An 18,333-nucleotide genomic window follows, 5' to 3' on the forward strand; every position below is an offset into this window, starting at 1 on the left:
GGTTCCTCGGCCCTGGAAACACCAAATCCGATTGAATTCCTCATTTCCCACCCCAAAATTCCCACCCAGCCCAGCTTGGCTTCCAATTGCCGCAGCTCCTGCTCAGAGCTCAGTAATTAGCGGGGTAATTAACGCTAATTACTGCTGGGAACAAGCCGGAATTCTTCACCCTCCAGGAACCCCAAATCTGCTGGAATCTGCCCCAAAAATGAAACTGAGCATTCCTGAAGAACCCAAATCATTCCTGAGCCCCCTGGGTGCCATGGAAACTGCGGGATCCGCCCAGGGATCCGCCTTGAATTCCTGTTTGGTTTTTTTTTTAATTTTCTGGGATATTTTGGACTCTGCATTAAGCAAACATTTATGCAAAACGCTGGAGTGCATCCATGGAAATGAGGCTGAACAACCAGAGAGGGAATTCAGCGGGATGGGCTCGCTCAGAGCTGCAGATCCTGCTCAGGAAGCACCAAAACTGACAAAGTTTGGGGTTTTTTGGGGTCACCCCCGATCTTGGGGGGTTTTCCATGGAATTGGAGATGGAAGAATAATCCAAAGCCCTGGGAATGTGGAATTCCCTTTCCTTGTGTGGCTGAGGGGGATTTTGGTACCTCATTTTATGGGGTAGGGGTGAAATTCCCCATTAGGGACAGCCCTGTGAAAGGGATAGGATGATCCCGATGGATCCGTTGGGATCTGAATCCATATGGGAAGAGATGATCCCAAATGGCTCTGTGGGGATCTGAATCCTGCTGGGAAGGGATGATCCCAAAGAGCTCTGTGGGGATCTGAACCCATATGGGATGGGATGATCCCGATGGATTCATCAGGATCTGAATCCCACTGGGAAGGGATAATCCCAAACAGCTCTGTGGGGATCTGAATCCCACTGGGAAAGATGGTCGGATGATCCCAATGGATCCACTGGGGTCTGAATCCCACTGGGATGGGATGTCCCGGTAGAGAAAATGGCTCCGTGGGGATCTGAATCCCGCTGGGATTGGGGATCCAGCCCGGTGTTCACTGGAAGCTCGGCCAGGAACCTGTGGCTGTTCGTGCCTTCTCTCCTTTTTCTCGGATAAAATCACTGATGGAAAAGCAACAGCCGGAGCTTACCGGGCCCGTGGGATTGAGCTGAGCCCGGGAAGGCTGCTTTAATTAAAATCCAGAATTCCAGCCAGCCAGAACTGCCAGCGGGGGCCGGATGCTCCTGCAGTTCCCACCTGGAATGTCCCACTTGGAAAAGCACGGATTGCGCGTTTCCGGCAGAGCAGCGGAATTTGGGAAGCCCAGCCCAGGAGGGGGAACTGGGATCCATCAAGGATACATCCCAGCCCTGAATTTGAGGAGGAATTTTGGGAATTGTCCCGTTTCCTGTTTCAGTGATATTCCAGGGCAAACTCCTCTCACAGAGGGTGTCCCAAACCCATCATCCATCTTTTTTATGGAATTTTAGTTTTTCCACCGCTTCCTGCTCCTACCCTCCTCCCCTCGTTAAGGGATAACAAACCATTCTCCACATCAAAGGAATATTTATCCAATGAAAATCCACTCTGGGACAATCCCAAGACACTTTGGGAAGGACGGTTGGGTTGGGTTCCCTCTCTCTTGGGATGTTCCCATGGGAAGAACTTCCCAGAAAGCGCCTTCCAGCTGCTGCAATCCTGAATCCCGAGTTCCCCAGGGATGTCAGAGTCACAGGGATGGGATTTGGGGTGGATATTCCACAGGGATGGGATATGGGGTAGATATTCCACAGGGATGGGATATGGGGTAGATATTCCAGCAGGAATGGGATTTAAGGTGGATATTCCACAGGGATGGGATTTGGGGTGGATATTCCAGTGGGAACGGGATTTGGGGTGAATATTCCAAGGAAAAGGAGGATTCCCATGCTAAACTTTGCATTATAATGATTGTGGCCATTTTTCAGCTGGACAGGGGATTTTGGGGCAGGGTTTGGGAGAGGAATAAATCCCAAAATCCCAGAATGGGGAAGGCTGGAAGGCCCCATGGTGGGTCCTGAAGGCTGAAAATTGGATTTTTTTACGATTAGGGGGATTTTAATGGGAAATAAACCCTGGGAACTCCGAGGCTGGGCTCTGTGACCTCACACCAAGGCTCCAGCAAGGACACAGAAATCCCCAAAAGCCCAAATCCCGTCATTCCCTGTGGGAATGCTCTGTAAACAGCGGATCCTGTGCTTCCATCCTGGAATGCTCGGCTGTGAGGAGCCCTCGAGGGACAGAAAACAAAAACAACAATAAAGACAAGGATGGGCGGGGCAGGCCGTGTATCCACGACAATCCCAGAAAAACGCTCGGAACAATGGGAATGGCTCCCGGATGGATCCTTGGCTGCAGCTTCCAAAGGCGCCGCAGCTCTTCTGCCAAACAGACCCAAACCAGGGCCAGGCCTGTTTGAATCCCAAAATCCACGCTGTGGCCAGTGACTCCCCATGGAGCTGCAAAAAGCCTTTTTGGGATTTTGGGATTCAAGATCTTCCTGGATATCCAGCAGGGAGAGAGAATGAAATTAAGGATGGGAGGAGGGAGGTGCAGGATGGGGTTGTTTTCCGTGGGGTGGGATGCACCGAGAGGTCCCTCCTGCCTTGCAGAGAGCACGGAAGCGCCGGCCAGCATTGGAATTCCGGAGGAAAACCCGGCTCTGTCCCGTTCCTGCATCCCCTTCATCTCCAGCCAGGCAGCGCAAACATTCCTGGTGTCCGGCCCCACGGTGGAACTCATCCCAAGGAAAAGAGACGGGAAAACAGCGTGGGAAACACCAGCACAGCACAAGCAGGGCGGTGACACCGAGGTGGCACTGAGGGGACAGCCCTAGGTGAGGGTGTTGGAGTAGAAGCTGAAGCTCTCAGAGACTGTCTTGGAGTCGCTGCGGGAGGAGCCGTTGGAGGTCATGTCCAGGGAGAGCCGCTCGGCCCGGCCGGGCTCGTCCGGCTCCTCGTCGGCCGCGCAGAGTGCCGAAGCCACGGTGGCGGTGTCCATGCGGCTGAGCTTGGACACGGAGCTGTGCGTGTGCAGGAAGCGCGCCGAGCGCAGCTCCAGCCCCTCGTACTCGCCGGCGCTGACCCACGGGCACCACCGGAAGGCGTGCTTGAATCCCACCCGGAACCTGGCCACAGGGGTGGCATGGACACGGGCATGGATGGGGCCAAAGGAATGGGATGGAGATGGCCAAAGGAATGAGGAAAGACATGGATGTGCCCAAAGGAGTGGGATGGATGTGGCCAAAGGAGTGGGAAGAGATATGGACATGGCCAAAGGAAGGGGGAAACAAAGCTGAGCTTTTCTAAACATGACAAAATTTCCATCTTTCACTGAGGGTCGGAAAAACCCCCTGAGAAATGGAAAAACCCCCTGTAAACCCCAGTTCCTAATTGGGGCTGTTTCAGTTGATGTTTGCCCTCAAAATCCACAGGGATTAGGAAAGACTCCAGGTAAGAATTGTGCCACCCCCACCTCCACTGGAAGTGGCAGAGGGCGAGACAGAACCATCCCAAAAAATCCCCATCCACCCTCTCCTCCGGGACCCTGCTGCGCGTTGCCGAGCTCGGCGGTGCTCCCACCTGTCGTTGAGGCAGCAGTAGATGATGGGGTTGTACATGGTGGAGCTCATGGCCAGCCACATGATGGCCAGGTAGACCTGCTGGATGAAGCTCTGCAGGTACCACTGGGGCCGCAGGTACTGCAGCGTGAAGTAGACGTGGTAGGGCAGCCAGCAGAGCGCGAAGGTGCACACCACCATGATCATCATCTTCACCACCTGCCACGGGAGAGGGCGATCCTGCAGCCATTCCACCCTCTGGAATGGCCTTTCCAACTGGGAACCCGTGGTCAACATCCCAGCTGAACCACACCTGTGGAGGAAGTGTCCTAAACCCATCCATCAGTCATTCCACCCTCGGGAATAGCCCTTCCAACTGGGAATGTGCAGTCAGCATCTTTAGTGGAGGAGATGTCCACAGGACTCTGCTCCATCTTCATCCCATCCATTGGTCATTCCAGCCTTTTTTTGGCCTTGGAGACCTTTCCAACCAGGAACATCTCGGCTGAGCCACTTTGGTGTCAGGACATCTCCTAAACCCATCCACCAAGTCCTCACCTGCTCCATAATGAAGGGTTTGGAGCTGGGACTGGCCAGGAACTCTGGATCCAGTCTTTCCTGGAATTTCTCACCTTGTGAAGGTTGGCCAGGAATTCTGGATCCATCCCCTCCCAGAATTCCTCACCTTGTGGAGATTGGGCATGGATTATGGATCCATCCCCTCCCGGAATTCCTCACCTTCCTCTTGGCCGACACCTGCTCGTGGTAGCGGTCGGAGGAGTCTCCGGGGATGGCGCTGGCCCAGAGCGTGCGGCCGACGGCGGCGTAGGCGCAGCCGATCACCAGCAGCGGCAGCAGGTACAGCAGCACGGTCATGGAAAAGTGGTACCTGGAAAAAATGGGATAATCCCTGAGGATCCATCAGGATGGACATGGGAAAATGGTGGGACCTTGAAAAATCCCTGAGGATCCGGCAGGATGGACATGGAAAAGTGGTACCTGGAAAAAATGGGGTAATTCCTGAGAATCCAGCGGAATGGTCATGGAGGAATGGTGGGACCTTGAAAAATAGGATAATCCCTGAGAATCCAGCATTGGGAATGCCGTGGAAGCACTGGGAATACCGTGGGAAATCTGGGAATGCTGTGGATCAGTGAGGACTTCTCTTGGAGAGGAGTTGGTTTAAAAGGAAATCTAATAATTCCAGGTTTAAGCACAGGAGGGGGATGGAGGCTCCGACCTTGTGGAAAATCCTCTTCCCTAAAACCTGAGTCCACAAACGTGGCTGGAAAACTTCCCAAATCCTGCCTGGTTAGCGGGAATCTTATTCCCAAGGGTTTGGGGCCTCTGGGTGGATTTTTGGGCTCCAAAAATTTTTTGGGCTCCCAGCTCCTCTGTCTTTCCAAGGATTTGGACTCCAATCCAGGCCCTGTTCCTCTTCCCGGGAGCTTGGATTGAATCCTGGCTCCGGAGGGTGAGGAGCGACTCCGGGAATTCTCCCGTGGGGAGCGGGACTGGCCCTGGCCCCGCTGCTGCTCGCTACTGGAATCTGATTTTCCCGGCCCTAATTCCATTTGGGATGACCTTGGCAGGGCTGGATTTTGTTTTGCTCATTCCAGAGGCGTCTCGGCGGCTCCGGAGGAGGATTTTGTTGCTGTTCCCATGGAATTCCGGATCCTCGGAGCGCTGCAGGAATGTCTGGAGGAGCTGCAGGATAACGTCAGCAGCGCAGAGCCCCGTTCCCAGAGGGGTCTGGGCTCCGAGAGCCCTTCCAGACAGCTCCGGGAATCCTTTTGGGATGGCAGGCATGGAAAACATGGAAAAGCAGTGGGAATTGTTCTGCCTGCAGCATTCCCGGGATCGCAGCACTCCAGGAGATTTGGGGTTTGCAGCTGGAAGGGTTTTAGGGTCTGGTGCGGGATGGAGGATGGAGCTGCTGCCTCCTTTTCCCTGGGAATCCCGGGACTGTTGGCATGGAAGGGACATCCCTGCATTCCCACAGGATCCAGGGGCGGCTTCTCCCTCCCCTCAAAACCCCAAACGGAATTCCTGATCCCGTTGGGAAGCTGGGATCAATGGCCAGATGGAATCCCACAGAATTAATTCTCAGCTCTGGGATGTTTTCCAGGGAAAAACCAGCTCTGGTACTCTCTGCACACCGGGCTTGTGCTCCTCAGAGGTTTTCCAGAGGAATTCCCCCACAGTGTTGGAATTCCCTGTTTTCCCTGGTTTTTCCTCCTGTTTTCTCTGGGAACTGGAAAAAGAATGGAATTTTTTCCTCCTGGCACCACAAACGGAGCAGCTGCCACCGCAGCGTTCCCGGAATATCCACTCGGAGGCCGTGGAGCGGGGAAGGGGCTGGAATGACGCCTCTGGAATGACCCAAACACCTGTCCCGAGTTATTTAGGGCAGGAAAATCCCATCCCGGGATTCCCGAGAGTGGAGACGCCGCCGAGCCGTGAGTTCCTCCCAATCCCAAAATTCTTTGGGATTTGCCATCCTGAAGCTGCCGGGGATCTCCTTTCCCAGTTTTCCCAGTTTTCCCAGTTTTCCCAGTTTCCTGGAGCATGGGATGCAGATCCTTTGTGGATTTAGCAGCGACGTTTTCCTTTGGGATCAGCCTTTGGAAAAGCCACCGGAATGTTCTGTCCCAATCAGCAGCTGCCTCATTCCGGGCTGGGAATCTGGGAATATTCTGGAATGGAGCGATGCCACTCTGGGAATGAGGTGACAAAGGATACAGGGAGGGTTTGACACTGGCCACTCCTGGACCTGACACCTGCCCTGGCTCCAGTGGAATTCCAGAGTGGAATTCCCCTCTCCCAGCCCGTTTTTCCCGTTGTTCCCACTCACGTTTTCCCGGACATGGCTCCGCCGGGCTCCGGCCACTCCACGAGGCAGACGAGGCGTCCCGGGAGCTCGGCGGTGACGGAGAAATATCCCTGGGGAAAGGCCAGGAGCAGCGCCAGCAGCCAGATCAGCCCAATCAGAGCCTTGGTGGCCGCGGCCGAGAGGCGCGGCCGCAGCGGGTGGATGATGGCCATGTACCTGTGCGGGAAAAACGGGAATCGGGGCTGGAAAATCCTGGGTTCCGGCCTGGGAACAGCGGGAATCGGGGCTGGAAAATCCCGGGGTTCTGGCCTTGGAACAGCGGGAATCGGGGCTGGAAAATCCCGGGGTTCTGGCCTGGGAACAGCGGGAATCGGGGCTGGGAGATTCTGGGGTTCTGGCTCTGGGAACAGCGGGAATCAGGGCTGGAAAATCCCGGGGTTCTGGCTCTGGGAACAGTGGGAATATGGCCAGAAAATCCTGGGGTTCCTTTTGGGAAGAGTGGAAATATAGGCTGGAAAGTACCAGGGTTCTGGCTCTGGGAACAGCAGGAATCAGGGATGGAAAATCCTGGGGTTCCTTTTGGGAACAGTGGGAATCAGGGTTGGAAAATGCCAGTATTCCCTTTAGGAAAAGTGGGAATGTGGCTGGAAAATCCTGGAGTTCCATCTTTGGGAAGAGCAGAAATGGGATCTGGAAAATCCCAGGGTTCCCTCTGGGAAAAGCAGGAATATGGCTGGAAATTGGGAAGAGCAGGAATGGGAGCTGGAAAATCCCAGGGTTCCCTTTGGGAAAACAAAGGATGGGGCAGGAATCTGGGAGCCGAGGGAGCTGCAGGGCTCTGAATTCTTTGGGATTTTCCTGAGGCACTTCCCGCAGTGCCAGCCCCGATCCCGAATTTCCTGCCATTGTCCTGAGTGTTCGGAACAACTTCCGGCTGTTTTTCTTTCGTGCCCAGGGCTGGAGCAGCTCCAGGGGAAGGAGGGGATGGAGGAACTTCCAGCAAAAATCCCGCACAGATCCACGATGGATCCTACAGAAAATCCCACTGGGGATTCCGGGGGAGCCGTGGGTTCCCCTGGATCCTGGGAAGTGCCAGGAAGGGCTGGAGGGTCTGGAGCGACCTGGGATAGGGAAGGTGGCACTGGGTGGGATTTGAGATCCTTCCCAATCCCAGCCCATCCAGGACTTTGGGAACACGAGGCTCGTTCCATGCTGCTTCCCTGATTTTTGGTGGGAATTGGGAATTCTAGCCCCAATTGAGAATTCTGAAATCTGCCCGTTCCAAATCCTGGCTCTGGCTCTGCCCATTCCCAATCCCATTCCCAGTTTTCCCCATTCCTGTTCCCAGTCCCAGCTCTCCCCATTCCCAATCCCATTCCCAATCCCATCTCTTCCCATTCCCAATCCCATTCCCAGCTCTCCCCATTCCCATTCCCAGTTCCAGCTCTGCCCATTCCCAGTTCCAGCTCTGGGAACTGGGAATTCTCCCTCCCAGGCTCCTGGAACTCATTCCAGCTTTTCCTGCCTTTCAGCTCCATTGTCAGCTCCCAGCCAGAGGAAAACGAGGAATTTTCCCAAGCTTTGGAGGGGCTGAGGATGGGATTTGGGATTTGTTCCCTTCCCCATTCCTGGCTGGAATTTGGGATGCAGCACATGGAGGCTGCAGCTTCCAGGTGGGAGCCTGGGTTTTTTGGGAAAACTGAGCCTCTCTTCAGCGTTTGAGGTGCAGGAAGATTTTTTGGGAATGCTAATCCTCGAAAAATTCCAGCCCCAGCCTCCCAGACCTCCCTGTTTTACTGCAGCTTCCCTGGGTTTGCTCTCCTGGTTTTTTTTTTTGGCATGGATCAGAGTCTGTAAATTAAATTGTTCACCCAAAAAAATAATCCCTGGAATTCATCCCAGCTCCAGAGGGGCTTTTCCAGCTGATCCCAAGGATCCTCCTGGAACCACACCGTGGGAGAGGAACTGGAAATATGCCGGTTTTTATTGATTGCCTCAATTCCATGGATTTTAGGGAGAGGATTCGGTGACAAAACCAAACCTGAGGCTGTTTTTAATGCCCAGGGAGCCTCATCCACCCCCAGCCCTGCTTCCTGCAGGGAATCCTGGAGCCAGCGGCGCTGGAAAAGGGCAGGAAAAGCGTCCTCCCCCCCGGATCCCGGCCAGAATTCCCTTTATTCCCTGGGAACAGGGAGAGGAGGCAGAGCCTGGGAACAGGAGGGAGCCACGGGGCAGCTCCGGAGCCGGGATTTGTCCTGGGGCTCCAGGGGGAAATGGCCCCAAATTCCCGGGAAGGGAATGGAGACTTCCTGCGGGTTCCGGGGGTTTGGGACCCCCAGTACCACTGGGATCCGGCTGAGCTTGGGATCATGATCCAGTGGGATCTGGGATTTAACAGAGCTTGGGATCATGATCCAGTGGGATCTGGGATTTAATGGAGTTTGGGATTGTGATCCAGTGGGATCTGGGATCCGGCTGAGCTTGGGATCATGATCCAGTGGGATCTGGGATCCAATGGGGCTTGGGATCATGATCCAGTGGGATCTGGTATTCGGCTGAGCTTGGGATCATGATCCAGTGGGATCTGGGATTTAATGGAGCTTGGGATCATGATCCAGTGGGATCTGGGATCCGGCTGAGCTTGGGATCACAGCTCCAGTGGGATCTGGGATCCGGCTGTGCTTGGGATTATGATCCAGTGGGATCTGGGATCCGGCTGAGCTTGGGATCATGATCCAGTGGGATCTGGGATCCAATGGAGCTTGGGATCGTGATCCAGTGGGATCTGGTATCCGGCTGTGTTTAGGATTATGATCCAGTGGGATCTGGGATCCGGCTGAGGTTGGGATCACAGCTCCAGTGGGATCTGGGATCACAGCTCCAGTGGGATCACTTGGGATCCAGCAGAGCTTTGGCTCATGGCCTAGTGGGATCTGAGATCTGGCAGGAACTGGGCAGGGACCATCCCACCCTGGTCACTGACCGTCCCCAGGCTCCGGCCAGCGCCGAGCCCGTCACTGACCTGTCCAGCGCGATGGCCGTCATGGAGTAGATGCTGGCGAAGACGGCGGCGATGGGGAAGAAGTTGTGGAAGCGGCAGTAGGCGGGCCCGAAGTACCACTCGTTGTGCACGGCGTAGCTGAAGTTCACCACGGTGTTGAGCGCGGCCATGGAGGCCTCGGCGAAGGCCAGGTTCACCAGGAAGTAGTTGGTGACCGTGCGCATCCGCTTGTGCGCCAGGATGATCCACATGACCACGGCGTTGCCCACCACGGCCACCACCACGATCAGGGCGTAGGCCACGGCCCACAGGGCCACCTGCCACGGCGGCTGCACGAACGGGTTGGCCCAGGACTCGTTCAGGGAGGCGTTGAGGGGCTCCAGCTCCAGCTCGGCCGCCAGCGGCGGGGACTCATCCATGGCCCCGGGAGATCGGGGTGAGGGACCTCCGGATCAACAAGATTGGGGTGCAGGAATCTCCTGGATCAGCCACTTTGGGGTGCAGGAATCTCCTGGATCAGCAAGATTGGGGTGCAGGAACCTCCGGATCAGCAAAACTGGGGTGAAGGACCTCAAGATCAGCAAGACTGGGGTGAGGGACCTCCGGATCAGCAAGGTCGGGGTGCAGAGAGCACCTGGATCAGCCACTTTGGGGTGCAGGGCCCCACTAGTTTAGGATGCAGTAGGATCAGTGCACAGCCAGTTTTGGGGTGCAGGAACCTCCTCACTCAGCCACTTTGGGGTGCGTGGCTGCTTCAGGGCATGGGCACCTCCCAGTTTGGGGTGCAGAACCCGTCAGGGTGCAGCAGATTTGGGGTTCTGGTCCCTCCAGTGTCCAGGGGCAGCCGGAGCTGGGAGCGCAGCCATGGCACGGCTGGGTCGGGGTGCGGGATCCGCCCGGTTCGGGGTGCGGGACCCACCCGGTTCGGGGTGCGGGACCCACCCGGATCGGGGTGCGGGATCCACCCGGATCGGGGTGCGGGATCCACCCGGTTCGGGGTGCGGGTTCCGTACGGTTCGGGGTGCGGGACCCACCCGGTTCAGGCACGGCTGGCTCAGCGTGCGGGGCTGGTTCAGGGTCCGGGTCCCTCCGGGCTCGGCTGCGGCTTCCCCAGGGTTCGGATTCCTACCGGTTCGGGATGCAGCCGGTTCGGGATGCGGGTTCTGCCCGGTTCGGCACCAGCCTGGGCTGCAGGGGCAGCGGAGCAGGTGCGGATCCCTCCCGGTTCGGGATTCAGTCGGTTCGGGAAGCAGCCGGTTCGGGGTGCGGTTCCTCTCGGTACCTGCTGCAGCCGGTTCTGGATGCAGATTCCCCGGTTCGGGATGCGGATCCCCGCTCGGTTCGGGATGCGGATCCCCGCTCGGTTCGGGATGCGGATCCCCGCTCGGTTCGGGATGCAGATTCTCCGGTTCGGGATGCGGGTTCCCCCCGGTTCGGGATGAAGTCGGTTCCGGATGCAGCCGGTTCGGGATGCGGATTCCCCGGTTCGGGATGCGGATCCCGGCTCGGTTCGGGATGCGGATTCTCCGGTTCGAGATGCGGATCCCCCAGTTCGAGATGCGGATTCCCGCTCGGTCCCGGCCGCCCCGGTTCGGCTCGGCTCGGCCCGGCCCAGCCGCGGGCTCGGGGCGCAGCCGGTGCCGCGGACCCGACTGCGGCGGGCGAGGCAGGAGCGGCGCTTTTATGGGCGGCGCGGGCGGTGCCAGAGCGGGGAGGGCAGAGCCGGCCGGGGACAGCCCTCCCCCGGCCCCGGTCCCTTCTGTCCCCTCCCCTTGGACCCCCGGTCCCCTCCCCTTATCCCCCCACCGTCCCCCGCTCCCCTCTGTCCCTTCTCCGGTCCCCCCTTGTCCCCCCCAGGTCCTTCTCCCGGTCCCTTCTGTCCCCTCCCCTTGTCCCCCCCGGTCCCCCCTTGTCCCCCTCCGTCCCCTCCCCGTTCCCGGGGGGCTCCGCCGCCGCCGCCGCCTTTCCGACCTCCGCTGGCAGCGGCTCCTCCGCCTTTCCCCATCCCAAATTTCCCTTCCCCCCATCCCCTTTCCCACCTTTTCCCCCACCCCAAATCTCCCCGGCACTTTTGGGGCCTGACCCCAAAATCAGCGGGAATGTAAAGATCCCGGTAGCGGCAAAGCTCCGGGGTTTTATCGGTGATTTATCGATTATTGATTGATTTTATTTTTATTTATCCCGAGCCTTTTCAGCCTGCCCAAAAAAGGGCTGGAAATTCCCTCTCCCTGAAATTCCCTCATCTCCCCAGTTAATTTAGTTAAACTGGGATCAGGGAATTGTCCCTTCCCGCAGCCCGGATCGTATCCAGGGATTTGAACTCTGCTGCTGCCAGATCCACGCCGGCCCTGCTGCTCCAGTCGGGAATTCTGCCAGGAGCGCTTTCCCCTCGGGAATTCTGCCGCTCCCTCGGGATGCGCCGCCGCTTCTCCTTCTCCTCGCTGCTCCGGTGCGGCCGCGGGCGATCCCAAATCCCGGATTTGGGGCCGCGGAGCCGCTCCCAGGTAAATCCCGGAGGAATTCGGGCTGGGAGCTGAGCGAGGGGTGAGGGAGCCGCTGGAATTCTTCGCTCCCAGAGCGATCCCGGGGTTTATTCCAGGCGGGAATAAAGAAATTCCCGGCGTTCCCAGGGGGGCCGGGCGCTCCTCCCGCTCCATCCCGGGAATGCTGCTCGATGGCAGCATTCCCTAAAAACATGGGGATGGGAGCTGGGAATGCGGGAATGGGAGCTGGGAATGGGTACTGGGAATGAGGGAATGGGAGCTGGGAATAGGAATTTGGGAATGGGAGCTGGGAATGAGGGAGTGGGAATGTGGGAATGGGAACTGGGAATGGGAGCTGGGACTAGGACATGGAAATGTGGGAATGGAAATGGGAGCTGGGAATGTGGGAATGGGAGCTGGAAAGGCGGAGCCTTTAAAGGGTTAACGCGGCCGTGCTCGGCCCCTGCGGGCGGAAATCGGTCCCAAGTTCAAATTCCCCACAGGAATTCCAGCCGGGAAGAGCCGGGAGTTCCAATTCCTGCAGGAATTCCAGCCGGGAAGAGCCGAGGATGGCCCGGACCTGCCGCGATTCCCACTTTTATTCCTACGGCATCAAATTCGCGCTCTCTGCCTACGCCATGCTCTTCTCAGTACGTTTTTCCCTGATTTTCCCCTGTTTTTTCCCTATTTTCCCCTATTTTTTCCCCTATTTTTCCCCTATTTTCCGCCATTTTCTGGAAAATTGGATCCGGGGTCATCTCCATGTCTGAGGGATCCCCGGGAGGGAATTCCATGGATTCCAAGTCCAAACCATGTCTGGGAGGTCTTAAGGAGGGAATTCCATGGATCCAGGGTCACCTCCATGGTTTGGGAGTTCCATGGATCTGGAGTAATCTCCATGGTTTGGAAATTCCATGGAGGGAATTCCACAGTATTTTCCCTCCCGAGGTCCATCCCGGGATGCGAATTCCAAGGAAAAGAGAATTCCCAAGGAAAGGAGAATTCCCAAGGAAAGGAGAATTCTCAGGAGCAGCGCCTCCCCCTCCCAGGGCAGCCGGTTTTTTGGGAATGGGGCGGTGAAAAGCCGGGAATTGTGAGGACAGGAAGAGGAGGCAGCAATCAGAGCCCTTGGGGGGTTGGGAATTGGCCCTTCCAGGAGAATTCCCGGGAACAAAAGTGAGCAGGGAAAGAGGCCCTGGAGCAGCTCCTGGAGCTGAGCTGGGCCTGGCAGCTGCAGCTTTTGGGATTTTCATGGAAAAACAGGGAAATTGTGTTTGAAGGGATCCGGGATTGTGGTTTAAAGAGTTTGGGATTGTCTTTAAAAGGATCTGGGATTTGTGTTTTAAAGGATCTGGGATTTGTGTTTTAAAAATTTGGGATTTGTGTTTTAAAGGATCCGGGTTTGGATTTAAAGGGATTGGTATTTGGATTTAAAAAGATCTGGGATCTATGTTTTAAAGGATCTGGGATCCTGATCTTTAAAAGGATCAGGATTTGGATTTAAAAGGATCCAGGTCCGTGTTTAAAAGTATCTGAATTTGTGTCAAAAAAATCTGGGATGCTGTTTAAACCTGGATTTGCATTCCAAAGGATCTGGGATTGGTGTTTAAACCTGGACTTGTGTTTTAAAGGATCTGGAATTTGTGTTTAACCCTGGATTTTTGTCCAAAGGATCTGGGATTGTGTTTAACCCTGGATTTGTGTTCCAAAGGATCTGGAATTGGTGCAGCCCGGGATTTGTGTTCTAAAGGATCTGGGATTGGTGTTTAAACCTGGATTTTTGTTGAAATGATCTGGGATTGGTGTTCAGTAGGAGCTGGGCTGGTTTCTCCCCTGGTTTCTCCCCGGAGCAGTGGAATTCCCGCTGGAATTGCGATGATTTGTGCCCGCTCAGATGGAGCTGACAGCTCCATCCATCTCCCGCCTCCGCTCCCGTTTATCCGCAGGAACAGCCGCTCCCAAATCCCAAATCCCGGGATCGGGATCGATGGCCTGGAACCCCAACCCCAGCCCCAACCCACAGGATTTGTGCTCCAGAGGGATGGGAATTAACCCAAAATCTGCTCCAGAGGGACAGGAATTAACAGGAATTAACCCCAAATCTGCTCCGAAGGGACAGGAATTAACCCCAGATCTGCTCCGGAGGGACGGGAATTGATAGGAATTAATCCCAAATCTGCTCCAGAGGGACAGGAATTGATAGGAATTAATCCCAAATCTGCTCCAGAGGGACGGGAATTAACCCCAAATCTGTTCCAGAGGGACAGGAATTAAATCTGCTCCAGAGGGACAGGAATTAACCTCAAATCTGCTCCAGAGGGACAGGAATTAACCCCAAATCTGCTCCAGAGGGACAGGAATTAACCCCAAATCTGCTCCAGAGGGACAGGAATTAACCCCAAATCTGCTCCAGAGGGACAGGAATTAAATCTGCTCCAGAGGGACAGGAATTAACCTCAAATCTTCTCCAGAGGGACAGGAATTAAATCTGCTCCAGAGGGACAGGAATTAAATCTGCTCCGGAGGGACAGGAATTAACCTCAAATCTGCTCCGGAGGGACGGGAATGAACCCCAAATTTGGTGTCTCGGGCTGGAATGTCTGATTTGGGAATAATTAACGAGGACCAAAAGCTCGGAGCTCGTTAAGGGAGGGAAGGAGCAGCTCCCAGGAGGATTCATCAATCCCGGGCTCCTGCGGGACTGGGATGGATGAGCTCATTAGCGGCCGCGTTAATTGAATCGGAACCGAGCGGCTCTGCCTGACTCAGCATCCAGGGCCGGAGAACGATTTCCTCGGGAAGTTTCTCCAAGGAATCTGGAATTTGTTTGGAGCTTTGTGCGGGGGGAGACCCTCTGGCTCCTTCCCAATCCCTTCCTGATCCCTTCCCAATCATTCCTGATCCCTTCCCTGTCCCTTCTTGATCCATTCCCGATCCCTTCCCAATCTCCTTCCCAGTCTGTTCCCAATCCCTTCCCGATCCCTCCCAATCCCCCCCTCCGGGATGGACGGTGACACACAGGGGACACCAAGGTGGAATTTTGGCCCAAATTCCAGGAAAACCCAGAATTCCGGTGAGGAATTCCTGGTGTCCCTGTGGGACACGGATTTGGGATCATCCGTCCTTTCCCCGTTTCAGTTCCAGGTGCTCCTGCTGATCTTCCTGACGGAGCGGCTGCTGATCCTCCTGGAGATCATCTTTGGAGCAAGGTGGGATGGGGGATTCCCTGGAATTCCATTTGCGTTCCTGGAATTCCATTGGTGTTCCTGGAATTCCATTGGCGGTCCTGGAGACGGGATCGTCATTCCCAAAAATTCCATTGTCATTCCCAAAACAAGATGGTTTTTCTCAAAAATGGGATGGCCATTCCCAAAAATGGGATGGTCATTCCCAAAAATGGAATAGTCATTCCCAAAAATGGGATGGTCATTCCCAGAAATTCCATTATCATTCCCAAAACCAGAATAGTTATTCCCCAAAATTGAATTTTTATCCCTGACCATGGCACTGTCATTCCCAAAAATTCCATCGTCATTCCCAAAAATTAAATTTTCATTCCTGACTATGGAATTGCGTGGGATGGAGCAGAGCAGGAGGATCCCAAGAATTTTTCCTGCTTTTCCTTGGAAAACGGGATTAGAGGGAAAAACATCCCAGAATCTGCTCCTGAATGAGTTTGGTGCTTAAAAAATGGGAAAAATCCCTTTTTTCCCTGCTTTTCCAAGCACTCCAGCCTTTCCTGGCCATTCCAGGGTTTTCCATGGAAAATTCCAAGGTTTTTTTTTGGGGGGGAAATCTCCAATTCCGATTGTTTTCCATGGGGAGGGAGGAGCTGCTCCGGACCTGGCTCGTTTTTATTCCGTGGAGAACTCGGAATGACTTTGATTGGAATTTTTTTATCTTCCCTGCAGGAAAAAAAGAGATTTTATAATTGGATTTTTTTTTTCCTTTGTAGCTGTAGAATTTGATCCCTATTTATCCTGACAGGAAGAGAATTCCCTGAGGGGCTGGTTGGGGATTTTGGGGATTTTTTGGGATGGCTGAGAGCCACCAAATCCATCCCTGCCTGGGGAAAAGACGGATTTGTCCCTTGGAATTAAAGTGTGGAAGTGGGGATGGATCTCAGCCATGCCCAAACCCCTCTAAAATGGGGAAAAATGGGAAAAATTCCCTTTTTTTTTAACTCATCGGCTTCCCTGGGAGCAGGGAAAAATTGGGAAGTGGAGATGCAGGGAATGGGATTGGAATTCGGGGATGGGATCCCAAAATTCCCAGGGAAATCCCCAAATTCCAGGAAATCCTCTCTGCCCCATTGTCCTCGGGGTGAGCAGGGAAAAACCCCAAAATTCCAGGAAAATCCCCTCCAAAATTTCCCAGAGCAAAATTTTCCTTAAAATTTCTTTGATCCAACCCCAAAACTTTGCGGGAAATTCCTGAGGCTGCTCCTGCTCCTGGGATTCTGGGCCAGGACGGAACCTCGGGATCCTGGAAAATCCCAAATTTCCCAGCCAGGATTTTGGAGGAAGTTTGGGAAAAGTCCCAAACTCTGCCGAGCTCGGCTCTCCGGGAGCAGCAGCCAGGAGAATTCCAGGAGAATTCCTGGGGTTTTTAATGGAAAACCGGGGAATGTGAAGGGGTTTAATTGGCCTGATATGCAAATGAGATGCAGATTTTTTGCTCCTCGTTAATCAAGACCTTGATGAAGATTCCTGCCGGGAAGAAGGCTGCAGGGAGCCCAGGAGCTTTTTGGGTATTTTTCCACTCCCGTGGTTTTTTTTGGGAGAATTTGGTCCAAAAAAACCCCCAAAACCTCAGGAGGGGGAGGGGAAAATCCCCTCAATGCCAAGGGAGGGAATTTGGGGAATTTTTTTGGGGAATGCTGGAGCAGCCTAGGATTTTGGGATGGGATGGGATGGGATGGGATTCATGGCCCCTTCCCACCCAAACTCCCCAAGCTGGGTCTGGAGGCTGCTCCAGGAGGAAAATCCAGGGAATCTCCAGGAATCTGTGGGATTTCCATGGCTTTTCCAAGAGGGAAAGCCCTCGGCTCTGCCTTGGAGGTTTTTTGGGAAGTGAGACCTCACCAAAGGCTCCGGAACCTGGGAAGCACCAAAACCTTGGGATGGATTTGGCCTCGTTCCTTCAGGAACCAGCCCCAGAATTCCGGGAAAAGAACCAAGAGAGCCAAATCCCTTGGGAATTTCCTGGCCTCAAATCCCATCCAGGGCCAGCCACGGGGACAATTCCCAATTTCCCAGGGTGCTTGGACATTCCCAGGGATCCAGGAGCAGCCCCAGCTGCTCTGGGAGTTCCATCCGAGACCGCCACCCCGATTCCATCCCAAAATCCCAAAATCCCATTTCAAATTTCCCACTTTGAACCCTGTCCCTTCATCCCTCATCCCAAATCCCTCTCCAGCTCTCCTGGAGCCCCTTCAGGCTCTGGAATGTTCTGGAAGCTCTCCCTGGAATTTCCCTTCTGCAGCTGAGCATTCCCAGTTCTCCCAGAATCCTGGAATCATTCAGGTTGGGATTTGCCCTTCAGTCCCAGGGACACCCCAAATTTTGGGATTTTGGGATTCTTCCCGGTTTTATGTGGCACTGAAGGCTGGAACAGCCCATCCCAGGTGATCTCATCCCAATCCATTAGTTGCTAATTGGGAATGCTAATGAAGCTGCTAATTGGGAATGTTAATGGAGATGCTAATTAATTTGGAGCGCTAATGGGGAGAAATCTGCAGGGATCCAAGCCCTGATGGAGCTGGAGTGGTGCTGATAATTGGGAATGCTGGGGAGAAATCCAAGGAATGCTCATGGAGCTGGAATATTGCCATTAATTGGGAATGCTGTGGAGAAATCCCTGGAATGCTGATGGAGCTGGAGTCCATTGGGAAATCCCTGGAATGCTGATGGGTCCGGAGTTAATTGGGAAATCTTGGGAATGCTGATGGATCCCAGCACGAGCACTCCCCTCCTCATCTTCCTCATCTGCTCCCAAATTTCAACCCTTGGAAGATGGATTGGGCTGGATCCTGCCAGAATTTGGAGGGAATTCCGTGGGAATTCAGGTGAGCATTCCCACCTCTCCTGGATCTTTCTCCAGGTGAACATTCCCTGGAATTTCCCCTCTCCAGGAGAACATTCCCTGGAATTTCCCCTCTCCAGGAGAACATTCCCTGGAATTTCCCCTCTCCAGGAGAACATTCCCTGGAATTTCCCCTCTCCAGGAGAACATTCCCAGCTCTCCTGGATCCTTCTCCAGGTGAACATTCCCTGGAATTTCCCCTCTCCAGGAGAACATTCCCTGGAATTTCCCCTCTCCAGGAGAACATTCCCAGCTCTCCTGGATCCTTCTCCAGGTGAACATTCCCTGGAATTTCCCCTCTCCAGGAGAACATTCCCTGGAATTTCCCCTCTCCAGGAGAACATTCCCTGGAATTTCCCCTCTCCAGGAGA

The 18,333-nt window shown here is 54.7% G+C and overlaps 2 protein-coding genes across 7 annotated transcripts in view; one reads left to right on the top strand and one right to left on the bottom strand.

Annotated features, from left to right (window-relative positions):
• Positions 1–18,333, top strand: part of SLC4A5 (solute carrier family 4 member 5) — a 52,987-nt gene that overhangs the window by 3,259 nt on the left and 31,395 nt on the right. For 3 of the 5 annotated variants that reach the window (XM_032752449.3, XM_072917799.1, XM_072917801.1), the window contains exons 2-4: positions 11,691–11,899; positions 12,382–12,528; positions 15,017–15,087. The gene's annotated coding sequence lies outside the window, so the exon portion shown is untranslated. Of the gene's footprint in view, positions 1–11,668; positions 11,900–12,381; positions 12,529–15,016; positions 15,088–18,333 lie in introns of those variants that run through there. The other 2 variants (XM_072917800.1, XM_032752448.3) reach the window with 2 other exon arrangements.
• Positions 307–10,723, bottom strand: TACR1 (tachykinin receptor 1). 2 transcript variants are annotated; one of them, XM_072917808.1, is made up of 6 exons: positions 9,936–10,723; positions 9,417–9,840; positions 6,416–6,610; positions 4,300–4,450; positions 3,584–3,780; positions 307–3,129 (listed from the first exon to the last, which is right to left on the bottom strand). In XM_072917808.1, exons 2-6 carry the CDS (start codon positions 9,812–9,814, stop codon positions 2,835–2,837), a joined length of 1,236 nt encoding a protein of 411 aa, XP_072773909.1. In that variant the 5' UTR covers positions 9,815–9,840; positions 9,936–10,723; the 3' UTR covers positions 307–2,834. The 2 variants fall into 2 exon arrangements, with proteins under 2 accessions (XP_072773909.1, XP_030145728.4); XM_030289868.4 differs by having other exon boundaries at positions 9,417–10,723.

This window comes from Taeniopygia guttata, chromosome 22, assembly GCF_048771995.1.
Source record: "Taeniopygia guttata chromosome 22, bTaeGut7.mat, whole genome shotgun sequence".
Lineage (NCBI taxonomy): Eukaryota > Metazoa > Chordata > Aves > Passeriformes > Estrildidae > Taeniopygia > Taeniopygia guttata.